Below are 17,936 nucleotides of genomic sequence, written 5' to 3'. Positions count from 1 at the left end.
ATGTGGCACAAGCGATGGGCGTGGCCTGGGCCACCCCACAATGCACCGCGAGCCACTGTTTGTCACGCGGTGGAAAGGCCTCAAGAGCGTATAAATACCGTGTTCGGCGGTGTGCCGAGCATCATTGGTCGCTCAGTCAACCACCGAACACCCAACATGTACAAGGTGCGTGTACCAGCTGTTGAGTGAGAGTATGGCGCTTTTCACGTGGTGTGTGCGTCAAGGCTTCGCAGCAGCTACAGTTATCAAACTTTGATTTCACGCCGATTTTTGTGGTTCAGTTACCGAACAGTGGACTTGCACTTAAATAGAATTTAACGCTAAATTGTACTGAGTAGCGTTCACGCAGCATACCACGATACTTTGCCGAACATCGCGGTTGATTTCCATATTCAAAGTAGCTTATTTGAGCCTCAGTCACTTTTAATTTCCTTTATAAATTGTTAATAGAATTACATTAACCAGCAACCTTAAATGTGTATTTATAGACTGCTTATTTTAGTATTATTATTTCACTTTCTTTTTATCGAGTTAAATGAGTTCTTAAAAAAACTTTAAACCTTTATGTTGATTACTAACAGTTATATTACTTTTTAACTTTCTCATAACTAGATATTTTAATTTTTTCAACAACAAAAATTTGTGGTTTTTATTAAAAATTCCATTAAGAAACGATTCCTTTCATTTATATTTCGCGCGTCTCTAAAATACTTACAAATAAACGTCGAGACAATTTACAAAAATTAAAACCAAATAAAGTACTGGGTATATTTCAAAACTTCTTTGAAATTTTTTATTTGGAATTTTAAAAAATATTAAAATACTTGAGTGAGAAGTTAAGAGGTCAAAAAAAACATAATACAAAAATTACAAAATTCATATTAATTTTAAGAAATACACTAATATGTTGCAAACATTAAAAAAATTATATCATGATATATGGTCTATATGGATGAAAGCATATAATAAATATATTACTTATTTTTTATTTCAAAGTAATTTTCTGAACTTTGAGCTTTACCGTGCAACCGATAACTGATAACATCGAAGCGCTAAAATAAATATCCTATACATTTTAATGGTCGTATTCGAAGAAACGTGTTGCTAATTTCATAGCATGAGAAAAAAAAGTTTGAAATACGATGATGTTTAATTTTTACTTTTGTTTCCAGTTCATCGTCCTCGCCGTCGTCGTGGCCGTGGCTAAGGCCGGCTACCTGGGCGCCCCCGCCGTGGCTGCCTACGGCGCACCCGCCTACGGCTACGGTGGCTACGCCGCCCCCGCCTACGGCTACGCTGGCTCCGCCTACGGCTACGGCGGCTACGCCTCTCCCGCCATCACCTCCCAGCACTCCAACATCCTGAGGTCGCCCGGCAACCTGGGACAGGTGTCCACCTACTCCAAGACCATCGACACGCCCTACTCCAGCGTCTCCAAGTCCGACGTGCGCGTCAGCAACCCCGGTGTGGCCTACGGCGCTGCCTACCACGCGCCCGCCTACGGAGCGTACGCCGCCCCCGCCGTTCACGGAGCGTACGCCGCCCCCGCCTACGCTTCCTACGCCGCCCCCGCCTACGCCCAGGCCTACGCCGCCCCCGCAGCCTACGCCGCCCACGGTCTGGCTTACTCTCCCGCCGCCGTCGCTTCTCACGTGTCTTTCTCCGGTCTTGGAGCTTACTACGGCTACTAGACACTCCTCGTGTCTTCCTCTCTCCCGGGCCCATCGCTGACGAGTCCTGGAGTGCTTCAAGCCCTTCCCCTCACTTCCTGTCTCTTCCCCTTCTCATGCAAACTGTTTAGACTTTATTACTGAGCGAACTGAACTGAACAGACTGAGCAATTATATACCATTTGTATATAATATTTATTAAATAAAAATGGATAATTACATATTTGTTTTTATTCTTCCTTTCACAAAATATGCAAAGCCTGTATTATGATGGCAACCTTAGAGACGTATTCTGGAACCAGAAAACAAACTATCATAATAAATAAGTGTTCCTATAGTAAATAGTATTTTATTTATTGTTGCTTTATACTAACTAATTATCATATATAAAAACAATCATTAAAATTCTTATTTTATTATTGAATATTTGAGTGTGGATTCTGGAAGTATATGTTACTATCGATATATTTTTGTTTAAGGTGCAGGCCAGTATTATCTAATTTATACTTTTTTTTAAATCGATATTAGTATACCTGTTGATCGCGAATTTCAAACAATCACTTCAAATGCCATGGTTGTCAGACTTATTCTACACAAAAAAATTACATATAGAAAACGACTTATTGAAACAACCAAACAAGCTTCGTCCACAAACATTGGTCTCAAACATACTGCCCTCCGAAAATATAATTAATATTTTCAGCTATTTAGAACATATTACACAACACAACATCCTGTTAGTCCACAGGAAGTGGGCAAATCTCGGATACTTTTTAAAATAATATGAAGGCTTAAAGTCATGCACTCATAGAAATTCCAACCAAGAACTTAGACTATCTAATCTAGGACGGCTTTCAAATAATACTTATTTTAAAATAATAATACGCTTTTTAAATGTGAACAAAAAAAATAATATTGTAACAGTTACAAAAATAAAAAAAGATAAAATAAACGATCGGAGAATGTGGTAAAATTTTAATTTTTAATATATCTTTGACTTTACAAGTAATGAAAAGTTATTACTTTATAGTAGTAGCCCACACCTTTCAAAGGCGTCTCAATGGGTCTGTATCTCATGATTATATAATAGCATTTATCATGTTGAGTAAGGTCCCTATATAACCGAGTAATCAAATATAATTAGTAAATAATCATTTTACAGTCTGGAATGTTGGTCCTGTAATTGGTAGAATTTTTTCAATGTAGTTGTAATAGGCTTTTTCGTATGTGTAAAGCATTATGCACTGCAGGCCTCTTGGTTCGGAGTCGTTTGGCTTATATTTTGTACTTGAACTTATTGAATATTAAGTATAGACTAAGAATATCTCGTGATTAGGAGACGTTTCGTCTATATGTTTGACTTTGAACATTAATTGGTTAAAAGGCCTACCAATTAGGTATCAAAAAATAATGCCCTATATGCTTTTCCTAAATGCTTGTCGTTATAACTTTAGTGGTCTTAGATTGAAGCGAATACATCCTCCATTAAAGGGCGTAATGGCAATGAGTAAAAAATGTATTTAGCCAGGCAGTTGCATATAATTGAGTCAATGCCCGTCTTCGGGATGATTATTATGCTCATCAAAATGTTTTGCTATAAAATAACATTTGTATTTTTGGCGATATTGCTAAACCTAGAACTCTGACTTATTCAAGAATCTGAGAACTGCGAAGTCCGTGGTGTAATTTTTATACGATTGAAAAATTTTTATAAAAATTTTACGAATTTAAAAAATTATTTATTAAATATTTTTTTTGTCTTTAACAGGTTCTAACTGTGGACTATTAACTGTATGTATTAAATACTTTTTATGAAATAATTTTTATGTAATTTTTTTTATATTTTAAGTAAAAACGAGTTCGGGGTGTCAAATTTCACCTGATATGTTAAATATCAGCTGAAGTCAAGTCCAGACCCAGTGGATGGAGTTTTAACTGCTTTGCGCACATTTAGAGCCACCGGCAGTTTTGTTAAACAATATGAGAAATATTCTTGACAAAACGGGAATTGTTCCCCATAAATGAGAAATTCTAATGAATTTTGAGGAATTTTGAGTTAAATCGGAAGGTGAAGATCGCCAAAATGACTTATGGTTGTATCCGACCCGAGTTGATAAACTCAATGATCTAAATAATTTTATAAATATAGGTACTTAAAAAAATTATTTCATATAAATCTTGAATGCCGCAGTCAGTTTGCTACAGTGATGTAACTAGCCCTATGAAGCTGGGCGCGGGACTGGATGCCCTGACTGCGTGCAACATCTCGTGTCAATGTGCATGACATTATATATTTGTAATAATATAATGGTAGCGGTGTAGTGTGTAAAATATCATGTATGTAGTGTGACTTTCAATAGCACGTAATGGACACAAATAACCTACATCCTTGAAATTAAGTTTGAATTATTAAAGAATATAACAATAAAGAAAATTAATTTGTAAGTTTTTGAATATTACTAGTTTTAATTGAAGCAAAATTTTAAACTGAATGTTCAAAGATAAAACGATCATATAATTACACACAGCACTAAAGTCCTTCAGTTTATATAGTAATATATTTATTTCAATGTGTACAAGTAATTGAAGTTTCACTTTACATAAAATATCATGTTTGAATGAAATAATCTTAAATGCTTGCTAATATTTCAAGATTTGTGTGTGCGTTGGTGATATTGTATGTATAGACACTATAAAACACGTTCAACAAACCAAAATTCTGCCAAATATTCAGGTATCTGTACAACGATGAAACCTTTATCGACAGGACGACCAGGTGGACAGCATAGTCTCCAGAACGTCAGCTATACCAATTGTGCCGCCAATTAGTATTTTTGGCACAATCCTAAATTTGAATTTTTGAAAAATAATGTCGCTAGTCATTCTTTTGCTGCAAGAACTTAAACTTTTTCCGCCTCCTCTGCACTCCAGTTTAATCTTTGTCAGACCTGTCTCCCCAATCGTTCCCAGCATAGATATAATTTTCCCTACCATCTAATGACCCAGCAAGTGCTATTGTTTTATCCCCGCTTGGACGCACGCCCATCGCCTGTAATTCTCCCTTAAGCCGTGAAAAGAAATGCTATGCCCTGCAAGGTATCAGAGCTGGCTGTTTCTAAGACCTCACCTGACGTGAGCACTCCATGGCATGACCTCAAGTCATTTTCACCAACGTCCAGTCACGCCTCCGGGCTCAGTAGAGCCTCGTTCCCACTGTCATCGCAGTTTACAGCCCCCTTTTCCAGGCTTTCCTGAGAACACTGCCCAGAGCACTGACCGGCCACTAACCCCGGCCAGGGTCGGTCTGTCTCAAGGTCTCGACATTAGTCTTGGAAAGTACCGCCTCTGCCCTCTAGCGGCAGAGTTGCGAGTTATTTCCCCTGGGTGTTTGAACGCCCGCTAAGCGCTTGCCCCTGGCGCCTCACACAACAAACAGTGCCCCATAGTTTATTTACAAGGCACCAGAGTGCTGCACTAGTCCCCTCCATAAGCCCAATGCTTTATCAGTCGCCTCATGTGAGTCGATCTCTCCTTGTTTCAGACACCCCTCAGTAGGTCGCGCTGACATCGGCCAGTACCACCAAATTCGAGATATCGAAGTCTGTATTACTTCTCGACAAGGCCATCGGAAATCTTCGGAACCTTTCGGTCCGGAAGCCGAAGCCTCCCCCACCCCCCTTTTCTTTTGATTGACGTCGTCTTTTAATTACGAGTCGCTGCCACCCTAAACTTACTTCGCACCGCGACAGCAGACTGACAACACCGCGAGCCGCACATCAAGACTTCACTCCGGTCGTTGTGTAAAGATGTAAATCAGCTAGGCAAGGGATGAGATTCCCACAACTTTAGTAATCAGTAATTAATCCGTCTGCGTACCTCGCAGACGTAGTCATGCTTCGTTTATAATACTTTATAATAAGTTATTTTCTATCTTTGAATCATGGAAACGTCCGTGACAACCGCGTGTTCGCGAGCTCCGCACCCTGGCTGACGTTAGAAGCCATCTCCCTGTATGGTGAGTTTTTGACTAACCTTGTTCCCCGACCACAATAATCTTTGTTAATAAGCATTTTCTGCCTATTTTTCTTACAGGGTGTCGGCCGAAAACTCCAGCCTAGATGACGGAATCGTCCGACGTGGCAGTTCACAGCACTTCAGCGTTACACCCTAAGTCTGACGTGATGAAGGATGAAGTGCAAACGTACTAAAGTTTCACTTATATTGAAGAACACTAAACAACTCCGCGGTCGTCGTGTGCGCGGTCCTGCGGGAACAGGGACTGCCCCACACATGGGAGACGTCACGCCCGACTTACGATTCGTATGCGACTCTTTCTGACGATTCCTCGATCTGCATTATTAACAGAAACTGCCCATTCTTACTGGGTAAGCCACCTTGCTATGAGAAATATTGAATGATCTAATTTATACTTGGCGAACTGTGTTCAGGTGTAAATTCACGAAGAATGTGTGCATTGTGCAGACTCAATACAAAAGAGAATGATTTGATTATTAAAATTAATATAGAGAACGAACTAGGAGAAATTAACCGTCCAATAAATGTTAAACAATACTCCTAATGAAGGGTAGCTTGCTATAACACTCGGTTAACTTAAGTATGAAACATTACAATAATTAAAATTTGACATATAAAAACAAATATCTGCAATATAAACATAACAAATGTCCCGTAAACATTCTGAATCATTACAAAGAGAATACTAATTATAAGTAGTATGTAAAATGGGCTCTGGGTGCAGGCTTCAGGCTGTGGTTCTGGGTGCCGATCGCATCTTGGATTTGTGACGTCACGGCGGCCATCTTGGATTACCTTGACCTTGAAATTTGACCTTGACCTTGATCTCGGCGGCCATTTTGGGTCGGTCATCTTGTATACGCCATCTTTAAATCGGGTGCCCCAATCACTCTGATGAAATTTTCGTCATGGCTGCCGTATTGATTTTTTTCTGTTCCACTGGAGGTCGACACATCATGGAAACCGTCGACTTTGTTTCTGTTGTTGGTTCATAGAGAGCGCCAGTGTCGCTGTCTCATCACATGAGGTAAATGTTCCATTACCTACCAGAGCTATTATGGTCCTTATCGACATATTAAATTTAATTTTTTTATGTAATATATATTGGAAGCGCTGTGATTCGAACCATCGCAGCTCTGACCTCTAGGTTGGAAAACATACGCTCGGCCATCGAGACATTTACCAGACGGAGAATTAAATAAGGTATATATAAAAATAATGTATACATTCGGACTTGTATTTTTTTTAATTTGAAGTAATAATAGCATTACCTGTTTGAGACAGAACCGCCATCTTGTATTAAGACGTAACTGTTGCAATTATTGTTACTGACGCCATCATGAAAATCTTTATTTATTATCCGATTTTAATGAAAAAAAGTTTAAAATTCATTTAGAAAATAAGTTATTAATATCCTGATTGATTAGATCGATTCCCGTCCTTGGTTTGAAAACGGTAAGAGCAAAAAAATAAAAAAAAAAACAACAGATCATTCCTCCACGGAAGCCACCTACAGACTGACCTCCCACCACCAATACCTAGGTATACATCGTCAGCTGGTATGACGTCATGTCCGCCATCTTGTCTTCGTCCGCTGGAGGCCACCATCTTGTTTTCGTCTGCTAGAGTTCACTGACGTAATGTTAGTATAATTTTTTGTTCACCATACCTTTCTACTTGACTGTTGGCATTGAAATTTAACCGTGACCTTGACAACCATCTTAGATACGCCATTTTGTGTTCAGTACTCGCTACCAGAAACGATAGTTAAGGGGCCCGCCTCGTGGCCGATTTTTTCACCGCTCGGGCTCAAGAGTTGTAGTTTTTCCTCCAAGCAGGGTGGCGAGTCGAAGAAACACTGAGCAGGGAGGAGGGCAGCTGGGGAGTGGGGGGTACACAGCTCCGGCCACCTTCCTCTTCCCTTCTTCCTTGACGCGACCTTGAACGCAACGCGGGAGGAGGGGAAAAGACAGACGCAGAGAATGAGAGAATGATAGCAGGCCGTGGTGATAAGGAACGTGTAGCTGGCGACCGCTCGCTTCCCTGTCCACAGCAATGCATATTTGTGTCCTGAATAATCCACACGCTAGGCTATCCCGTACAAGACGCACAGTATAAGCCTATATTACGCCAACAGTTTCCCAAATTATAATGCTCTATCTGCTTATTATAGAAACACAAGTCTTGCAATTTTTAAGATCGATATAACATTACCTAAAAGTACAGACCTATTAAATTACTGGTAACTGAATGATAACATTTTCTAGCTCTGCTTGAACCAATAAACATGCCCAGTTTAATACATTTTCCTGTCATTAAAATTTTGCGTAGATTTAACTTATATCGGTTTAAAAAAAACCTTGTTCTAAAGGGGAGTATGTGCAAGTAAAAAAGGTAAACATAATTTCTGATGAAAAAGAATTTTTGGAATTGGTTTTTAAATGACTTTGAAGAAAGCATATATTTTTTTAATTTAGTTGATAACCTAATCTGGAACATATGTTTCGTACGTTGGCGTTTCAACTTCTTACACTTCAGAATTTAATCCTCCAGTTATTGTTTGTGAAGGTTAGGACCGCATATTCTTCATTTAAATTAAGCCCATTACACAGCTGCCAAATTTATGCTATACCTTCAATTATACCCATGGGGATAAAAATGAGCAAAAGTTTATCTAGCAGAAGAGAAGAAATAATTAGTTACTCCATTCACACGATACCTAGAATACTAACAGAAAACCTAACAACGCATTTGCCGACAAATCATGCTTTTTGGGCTAGGATAGACATGTTATTGTCCATTCAACCAATTACTGAAAATATATAAAAAATCTCACGGTGTATTTAAAAATAATGTAACCTGGTGGATGAACTTGGTATTTAATCTTCCTGACTTCACTTGCAAAAAATAAAACAAATTTGTGCGGTATTAAAAAAAACCGAGCAATTGTAAAATTAATGAAGTTTGCTCAAATGTAGTTTATTTATTATATATTCATAAGATAACATAAATAAGACAGCTCATTCAACTAATTCACAATATTAAATGTGCTATTTGTATTGTACTAATTCCAAATGGTCCCGATTCACATATTTTATACGTACGTACATACTGATTGGTTACTAACTTATTCTACTACTTAAAAGAAATTGTAATTAACAATTTTCGTTAACAAGTGAGACAAATAAACACGCTCAGTTTAATGTAGTAGTTCGCATAGTAAACTGAAATCTGAAGTGAAGGAAAACCATCGCATTTTCGTTTAGACTAACAGGTGTGGGGTTTCTATGATTTGCTAAGTTTATTCAGTAATAATATATGGAGAATAATTTCCTAATAAATTTAGATAATTAATTATTTGTTAAAACTACTTGTATTAAACAATCAAACCAAATGACTAAGCTATAAATTTAATGTTATTATAACAATAGGATAAACAAATAAAATGTTTTAGTAGGTATTTGCTGTAAGCATATTTTTTGAATCAGTAATATTTTATCGAAAAAAAATTATATTCCATTACCTAAGTTGAAAAATAGCGCGCTTTATAGACGCACAACAAAGTCAATGGGAACTTTTGTAGGAGATTATGTATTATCAGTAGAGCAATGCTGTAACTATTTTAGTTTACCAAATATATTTCAGAATACTCCAATACCATAAAATTTAATTTGGGAAACTAATACGTTTCCTAATGTTTGCATAAGTTAATATATACAGGTTTATGTTCTTACACGCGGGTCAATCATCTTGGCAACATTGGCTCGTGGGTAAAGCAGAAAAAATCGAACACGTTCTAGTACGGTTTTAGCTAATATTTTCGGTATGAAAACCTTTATTCCCAGTTACAAACCCCTTGAAAGGTTGCTGAAATGCTACCCACACGGGAGCAGGCGCGCTAACAGAAAATTTTTATGGAAACTGCTAAGGGAATGGGCATCGTAGTGGTCGCAATCATAAATGTATATATATACATTTGATATGTAAATATGTGTATGCATTTACATATATACATATAAAGTGTGTGTGCATATAAAACTAGATTTCTTATTGTTAATTTTTTTTTTCACATGTATTGTACAACTGTGGAGTTGGTTAAAAACCAGTGATTTTAAACAAGGGACCTTACAGTACAATAAGTTCAAATTAAATTTAAATCTACCAAATTTAGACCAAAGTATCACTCACTTAGATTTACTACACCTCTAATTTACGTCATAAACAGTAGGAAATCAGTCATGGCATATCTCATTTTTATGATTCATGCTTTGCCCAAATTTATGTTTCATAATGTATGTGGCAGTATTGTTTTGTTGTTTACTACATATTTGACACTCTACAGGTCCCATTTCTGTATGGTTCTAACTGCTACAACGACAAATATAATATGTGGTTACGCTAGATAAATTGTAATTATTTCGTATGCTTTAGCCCGAATCAAAAGGAAAGGAACTTGTGTGTCACTGTCATATTAAAACTTACTTAAGCTTTTCCTATTCAGAATTAAAGTAGTTCAATATTGCTGTATGCAAAGTTACTTGCTTACGCAATCCTCCAACATACACTGACTGAATTTCTTCATGGTACTTACAGGCATAGTTTTTTACTGTAACAATATGTAAAGCAATTTCGGTTGCGGACAATCCATTTATACAGAGAGCCAAGATGTTAAACATCAAAAATTACAACTCGATCACAAAACATACCACTCAGTCACACACTTCTTGATAGAGGTGCCTCACGACAGAGGTGTAAGATAGCATAGTTCGAGATTCTCAGCCTGTACCTAATTATTAAGAGCACATCAAACTCGGCATATAGACAGATTTACTTGGAAACAATAAAATAATAATTCAGAATCTAAATTACAAAACATTTCACAGTATTAACTTACGTGACATAGCGTTAGCCTAATAAACACTCTCCCCGAGCGACTGGCTCGGCTCGCCGGGCGCAGAGATGCACGACACAGGGCAAAGCTCAAGGTCAAAATATCTAACGCGCATTATCTGTTTTGTAAAATGGCTGGCAGAAGATAAAAACAAAAATAATATACAGAATGAAGCACCCAGTGAAATACATTTTTTTAAATATAAACATTAATGTTTATTTTCTTATGAATAAAGTACGATTTTTACGATTTTTAGAAGTTGAATAAATGCTCTTAAGTTAGATGAAGTCATTATATTATTTTCAGCGAGAGCATTTTGAAACATTAGGCAGCGCAAGGAGCCCCGATATATTTGTATGCAACTTCGTCATATTTTTTGAATAGCCTACTATGTCACAATAAGTGAAAAAAATAATGGAAATAAGAATGCAATTCGACGATATTATAAGGGTTATATATTTACTAGCTGCAGTACCCGGCTTTGCCCGGGCTGAACACCGGGTGATATATTGTCCGCGAGTTACAGCAAAATGGATAGCGATATGTCCAGTGTGTTGGACATTAAGAAATGATACATAATTACTGTTTGTGTATCTGTGACCTATGATTTTCTGTTTACCCATGGCGATCGGTTGAAAGGTTTAGAAGTTGATGCGCTACAGCGCCATCTAGCGGCGAGTTACAAAAAAAATGGATAGCATAAAAACCTTCTTCATGATAAAAACACTTCGATGTGCCAAATTTCATGGCGATCGGTCAAACGGTGTAAGAGTTTATCGACGTCATACATGCCAACATCCAATTATATATAGTCTTATATTTCGAAATTTTAGGGCTTTCACTTTTGCGGAAAGTGGATGTTCAGGACCTCGAATGGTTTGGAACACTCCATCTCGAAAGAAATGATATTTGAAATTCCTGAAATTTTCGAAATTTTGGGGCTTTGTCCCCAGAGGGGGAGTGGTGATTTTGAGGACCCTGAATGGCTGAGAAACAATAAAAATCGAAAGAGAATGATATTTGAATTTTTTTAAATTTTGGGGTTTTGACCCCTGAGGGGGGTGGGTGTGTTGTTGAGGACCACGAATGGCTCGTAAACACTCCAAATCGAAAGAGAATAGGCTTTTGGAAATTTTCCGAAATTTTTTAATTATTGGGTCTTTGACTCCTTGTGGGGGGAGGGTAGTTTGAGGACCCCGAATGGCTTGGAAACACTCCAAATAGTAAAAAAGTATTCTTAAATTTAAGAAATATTTCGAAATTTTGGGGTTTTGCATCCACCCCCCTCCCTCAAAATTGGGTGGGAAGTCGACTTTGGGTAAAAGTTCCACCATGCCCCGGACACTTTAGTTCGTAATGACTTAATTTTAATACAATTTCCTCCAATTTTTCGAAATTTTGTGGCTTTCACTTTTGTGGAAGGGAGAGAGAGGGGGGGGGGGGGGGGTGGAGGTTCAAGACCTCGAATGTTTCGAAGCACTCCATCTCGAAAGAATAGATATTTGAAATTCCTAAAATTATCGAAATTTTGGGGCTTTTTCCTAGAGGGGGGGGGGGGGGCGGGGTGTTCGAGGACCCTGAATGACTCGAAAACACTTAAAATCTAAAAAAAAAAAAGATTTTTTAAAAAATTTAAACTTTCGAAATTTTGGGGCTTTAACCACCTGGGGGGGGGGGGGGGTGATGTTGAGGACCCCGAATGGCTCGGGAACACTCCAAAACGAAAGAGATATAAAGGAATATAAGAATGTAGGCATTTACTGTACTCCTATCTACCATAATAACAATATTGACAAATAGAAAAACTTATTACCTACCTATTAATAATTTTCTAAATAAATTAATAAATAACTCTATGTTTAAGAATTTACGTACATACATAATATTAAACTTCAAACTATACAAATATAAATATTAGTAGGCCCTACCAACCTATGAATAAATTTCGAAGAAATTTATAAGTTTACGAATTTATATACCTACTTAATATTAAACTTCAACCTATCCACACAATAAAAACCTAAGAATATTAGTGTAATTATTTTTTTTATTTGTCATAATACCTAAAATACGTATGTTTCCAAAATAAAACAAAGTATAAATAATGACCAATTTGACAAAAAAAATTGTACAACTCGAATGACATTGAAAACATACACGTGAAATTTAAAAGAATTATGAGTGCCCTAGGTAGGGAGAAAAAATATAGAAGAAATTAAATTTAATAAATGGGTGCGTGTACTTAGGTACGCGCATGAGAAGTTATACTTCTTTGGCATCATTAAAAAATAGTTTTTAATTGCATGCAAAAATATTGCGTGGAGTCCCTCCGCGCGGAAGAAGTGAAACTTCGTAATGTGGAAATGAAAATAGGAAGGGGTAGAAATAGATTTTTAGTGAAATCATATTGTATCAAATCAAAATAAAAAAAATAAAGGAAATAAATGTGTAACGATTCATAGATTGATCTTCAGAGAGAGAGAGAGAGAGAGAGAGAGAGAGAGAGAGAGAGAGAAAGAGATACATATTGAATGACTATAAAACTTACTTTTTTATGAGAGCAGATTTTCATGAAATAAATCATGAAATCATTCAACGATAAAAGCTGTTTATTTAACTAAGCGGACGGGTTCGCCCGAAGGAGAAAATTGACGCGGCAAGACCTCGTGGACATAGAGAAATGACACACACTCACTATTTATGTGTTTATGAAACATGATTTTTTTCTGCAATTTAAATTGTAATATACAAAAACGGTATTGAAAATTGAAACAAATATGGTGACACTACAAACTGTCAAGATCTTTATTTTTTTCTTACTCTCTACTTAGTTCCTTACAATAGAAAAACGTAACGTAATGGCTTGAAAGCTATTGCACGGCAGGCATAGAGGAATGACACTAACAGTTTGTATATCTATGAAACACATTACATAAAATTAAGATATATTTTTTTAACACGTTTAATTTTTTTTTTTTTTTTTTTTTTTTTTTTTTTTTTTTTTTTTTTTAGACAAAATATAGCCTATGTCCATCCCCAGGATATAATCTATCTCCTTGCCAAATTTCATTACGATCCGTTCAGCCGTTCAGCCGGGAAAAGGTAACAAACAAACAGACAGACAGACAGACAGACAGACAGACAGAGTTACTTTCGCATTTATAATATTAGTATTGATGAGAATATTTTAAGGAAAAAATATTAACTAAATATTTTTGACAAAAATATTTTTTTTTTGCGAAGACGCGTCGTTGTAGATGGAAAAGAAAGGTCCATTTACAGTTCAAAAATTTTCATTACAAAATTTTAAGTTTTCCGTACCATGAAACAACTAGGGTCGGCGTTACATTCTACATCAGCATACAGTGTGTGCGAAAGATTCATCCTTGGATCGTCTTTCATCAGATACACATTCCTAAAATAATTTCATTTCTAATGATGCATTATTTTTAATTGCACGTTTCCTTTGAATAAGCACAGCAAGTTTAAAAGGAATGTTGCCTCAAATTTACATATATACGTATTACAAAAATTTAACGAACGATTGTTTCGTCAATAGGCCCTACACGTGTTATTATTACATTATAGGAAAGTTTCACAACAAATGCTGATAATCCTTCGATTGTTTAATATTAGTTATATAGAATACGTTATACATAAAACATGTAAAAACGACAGTGTTCATGAATTTCGTAAATAGAAAAAACCTGATATACGACAACGGGCCGGTTTTATTAAAGCTTTAAAATTGGTATTATCATTAATATCGATATTAAAGAAGGTAACATAAAAAAATCAATTTTAAAATTTGAGATATTTGCTAAATATTTTCATTGCAGGGTTTTAGGTGGTAAATGTTTTTTTGTATAATTCCAAAGCAAAATTTAGGATTGCAGTTAGCGTAGCATCGGTAGGCAACACGTAGTTCATAGTCAGCAGTCCGGAGTCGCCAGTCAAAATTACATAACATGACCAAGGGAGTATTTGATTAAACCACATCATCGCGAAAGATTTTCTGATAGGTGAAAATATTTTGGCAGCTGGCGGTCTGACAAGTTGTTTCGGGCCGAAGCCCGGCCTAGCCTCACCACCTCCACCTCCTAGGACTGAACCCGTGAGGGTATTCCAGGAGCACTAACTTTTCTTCTTTCATCCTGATGTCACCTGGTCTTAATGGCATCAGGATGTTTGGCCTCGGATGTTCATATGCCATGTTTTTGAATGGTTAAACACCATTCGTTTGCCTCAACCAGAAACAACTTATCCATTCTGTTTGAGCCGCCGTGCCTGCAGCCAGAATATAGCTTTGTCAATTTTATAAAATACTTTGTCAGTTGCATCCATGCAGATTTTAAACACGACGGCTGATGTTAAAACTCTTCAGTCATTCCGCGTGGGATCTCTTGTATGCCATTGCTCCGGGACGGTCTGGCAGTCCGAAATGAAGTTAGATGATATCCCACTGCTCGACTGGCGACTGCTGGACTGCTGTCTGTGGAACAGTTTATCTCCGACTGCCGCCTGCCGGTTGCAAGTTGTCAAACTGCGGACTGCGCATTGTGAATAAGGTCCTAGATGCCGAAACGTCCGGCGTCGCCTCTTCGTAAGCAAAAGAAACTAAAAATTGAACATTTATATCCAAATGGTTTTATTCTGCGGGCTATAATGTCAGGCATGCAGTCCGACTGCCGGGCTCGGGTGCTTGATGAGAATGTGACGTGAGACGAGTGGAACGGTATGTGCACAGACGATAACTTTTTTCCGCAATGCGTAACACGCCAGCGCACAGAGAGGTTTAAGTGACACGAGATATAAGTATAAACACAGCGTCGTTTTTTTCTTATTTTAGCGGCGGCTACACATTACACGTCTCTTAGTAACCTGTGGAATTCGTCAAGGTTTTACAATTAGCAGCGGCGATAATGCAATATGATACTTTTTTTGAACCGCTCTCACGGAGTTCCGTTTGTCAACTGTGAGTCTGAGCTTAGCGAGATTGACACGTGTACGTCTCCGAACGCATACACTTCCAACTTCCAGAACCGCACCTATGTTGCTAGACTCCGACGTTTATGGTTTGAATCACCGGAAAAAAACATAGAAGTGTGTACTAATCGTACGGCCATTAATAACATGCAACAAATGCTATTTATGACTTATTATTCTTGTTTTCTGTATAAAAATTTTCAAATGTGTAGAGGTGTTCCCACTACAAACTATCACAGTCAGCCATGGACAGCCGGCAAAATACTATTTGTTTTAATTGTGACTATAATGACAAGCTTCTATGTCCAAATTAAACTTACACTGTCTGAAATACTGCAATATTTATGCATGTTTGCACACACCGAACAGTTTGTAGCTAATTGCTTTGGGCACCAAATTCTGCTTACCAAATAAGAACCCCCACCCCCTCCAAAAAAAAAAGGCTCTTCTTATTCTTACGTTCATTCACAATTGAAGTTAAAAAAAATACTTTTTTAAATGTTACGTGAAATTATTTATTTCAACTTGGCGTTTTTAAAATGGTTAAATGCATATTTTGGTTAAAAGTGTTGATTGCATATAAATTTATACCATTAAAAATATTAATGGCCACATATAAAATAAAATTAATAAATACGTAACTAACAAAGCCATATAAAATCGATTTGAATATATCACTTGTATAATGAAATATTACTTATGCCCAACGATTTGGCGTTTACTTCTTTTAATGGTTTTGTTCTTCTTCCGAGGTGCATTCTGTCGTAACCTTGCCTTATGACCCCGCCTGCAGTCACGCTGAATTCTAATGTCGTTCGGCCTCAACACAACTAACTGTGGAATACGCGTGTACTCAGCCCGGTCTGGTGTCCACAGGCCCGCCCTAGCCGGGGTGAGTATTCAGTCCGGGCAAGCGAAGCACAACTGAAAGAGGACAGGAAGAAAGGCAGCGCGGAGACCCCCCTTCATCCTGCCTCGTCATCCAAGGTCAAGCGGCCGTGGCGGCGCCACATACCGGGAAGAACATTCGCGCAGCACACGTCGTAGAAATCACGGTTTTTCTCAAAATTTTCCGTTGTGACCTAGTGCAAATTATATACGCAGCGAAAGAGAAAGGATTGGTGCACGATCCAAAAGTGGTTTTACGCAAAAGTAATGAAAACTGTGAGCTTGGCGTGCCTCTGAAAATACGCTAATTAGGCTTATTCAGCATGCATTTACTAATCGACTATATGTCTGAGACATCTTAAACAACTTTAGGATCATGCCCGGTACCTTAATCTCTTTTATATCCGAAATCGGTAATCGCATGTCAAATAGTTTCGATAAAAACAACTGATTGTTAAACCTCTGCAGCTCACTTTGCACTGCATGTAGGCGGGCCCCTTAACATATATTACCTGCTAGAGGACATTGCCACCATCTTGTTTTCATCTGCTGGAGGACTCCATCTTGTGTGTGTGTGTGTACTTGTCTGATAGAGTGCATTACCATCATATTTGTTTAAGATTTACCCACTAGAGTGCAGTAATCATTTATTAATACTGTGACACCCGCCATCTTATCATTTGGGCGCAATCTTGGTAATTTGTAATTATATAGCTAGGAATTCGGGAAAAATTTCAAAACTCATTAAATAAATTTGCAATTAATATACATATTGATTCGATCGATTCCTGTTTTTGGTTCAATCGCTGGTCTATAAAAAATTAATTTTATGTATAAAATAATAACTTCAATAATTTATGTTTAAATCCTAAAAGAGGCTTAAAATCTTCTACTACCAGCCTCCAGTAAGCCATTATGACCTCCATCTTGAAAATTTATATTCATTGACCTAGAAATTCTGGAAAATATTCCAAACTCTACCGAAAAATTCACTTATTAATTTACATATTGAATCGATTGATTCCTGTCCACGGTTTGATTCTTGACCAGTGTCAAGTGTAACTAAATATTAAATAAATTTCATATTTTGTTTTCCATTACCTTTCGCGAAGTTATTAATCATTCACTCTACGAAAAACAACTCAAGACAATATACCTGTCCGACGAATTAAATACATTACCGATAAGCCTAACATGAAAGTCTAGTTTTTCGATACTTATAATAACCTCTAAAACGTTCATGTACCAAGCCATACATACATATAGACCAAACGTCTTCGGACCATGAGACCGGGTCATAAACAATGTCAGACGTATAGACCAGTCATTTCCGAACATCACGACCTTCTTTATCGACAGCTAATTATATTCAATTAAACAAGCGTGACATGTTTTACGCTTACAAGAGGACCAAGGATCCTATCATAAAGGAAGCACATTTTTGGAAGTACCATCAACAAAAAGGA

At 37.2% G+C, this 17,936-nt stretch overlaps 1 protein-coding gene across 1 annotated transcript in view; it reads left to right on the top strand.

The window, feature by feature from the left end:
• The window catches only part of LOC134528010 (uncharacterized), a 38,604-nt gene continuing 20,668 nt past the window's right edge, over positions 1–17,936 (top strand). The window contains exons 1-2 of the mRNA XM_063361212.1: positions 1–165; positions 1,173–1,683. Of these exons, the coding sequence (XP_063217282.1) occupies positions 1–165; positions 1,173–1,683 (676 nt within the window). The remainder of the gene's footprint in view (positions 166–1,172; positions 1,684–17,936) is intronic.

This window comes from Bacillus rossius, chromosome 1 (assembly GCF_032445375.1).
Source record: "Bacillus rossius redtenbacheri isolate Brsri chromosome 1, Brsri_v3, whole genome shotgun sequence".
In the NCBI taxonomy this organism is placed as follows: Eukaryota; Metazoa; Arthropoda; class Insecta; order Phasmatodea; family Bacillidae; genus Bacillus; species Bacillus rossius.
The sequence above is the reverse complement of the archived record's forward strand: the minus strand, read 5'-3'. Positions and strand labels throughout refer to the sequence as shown.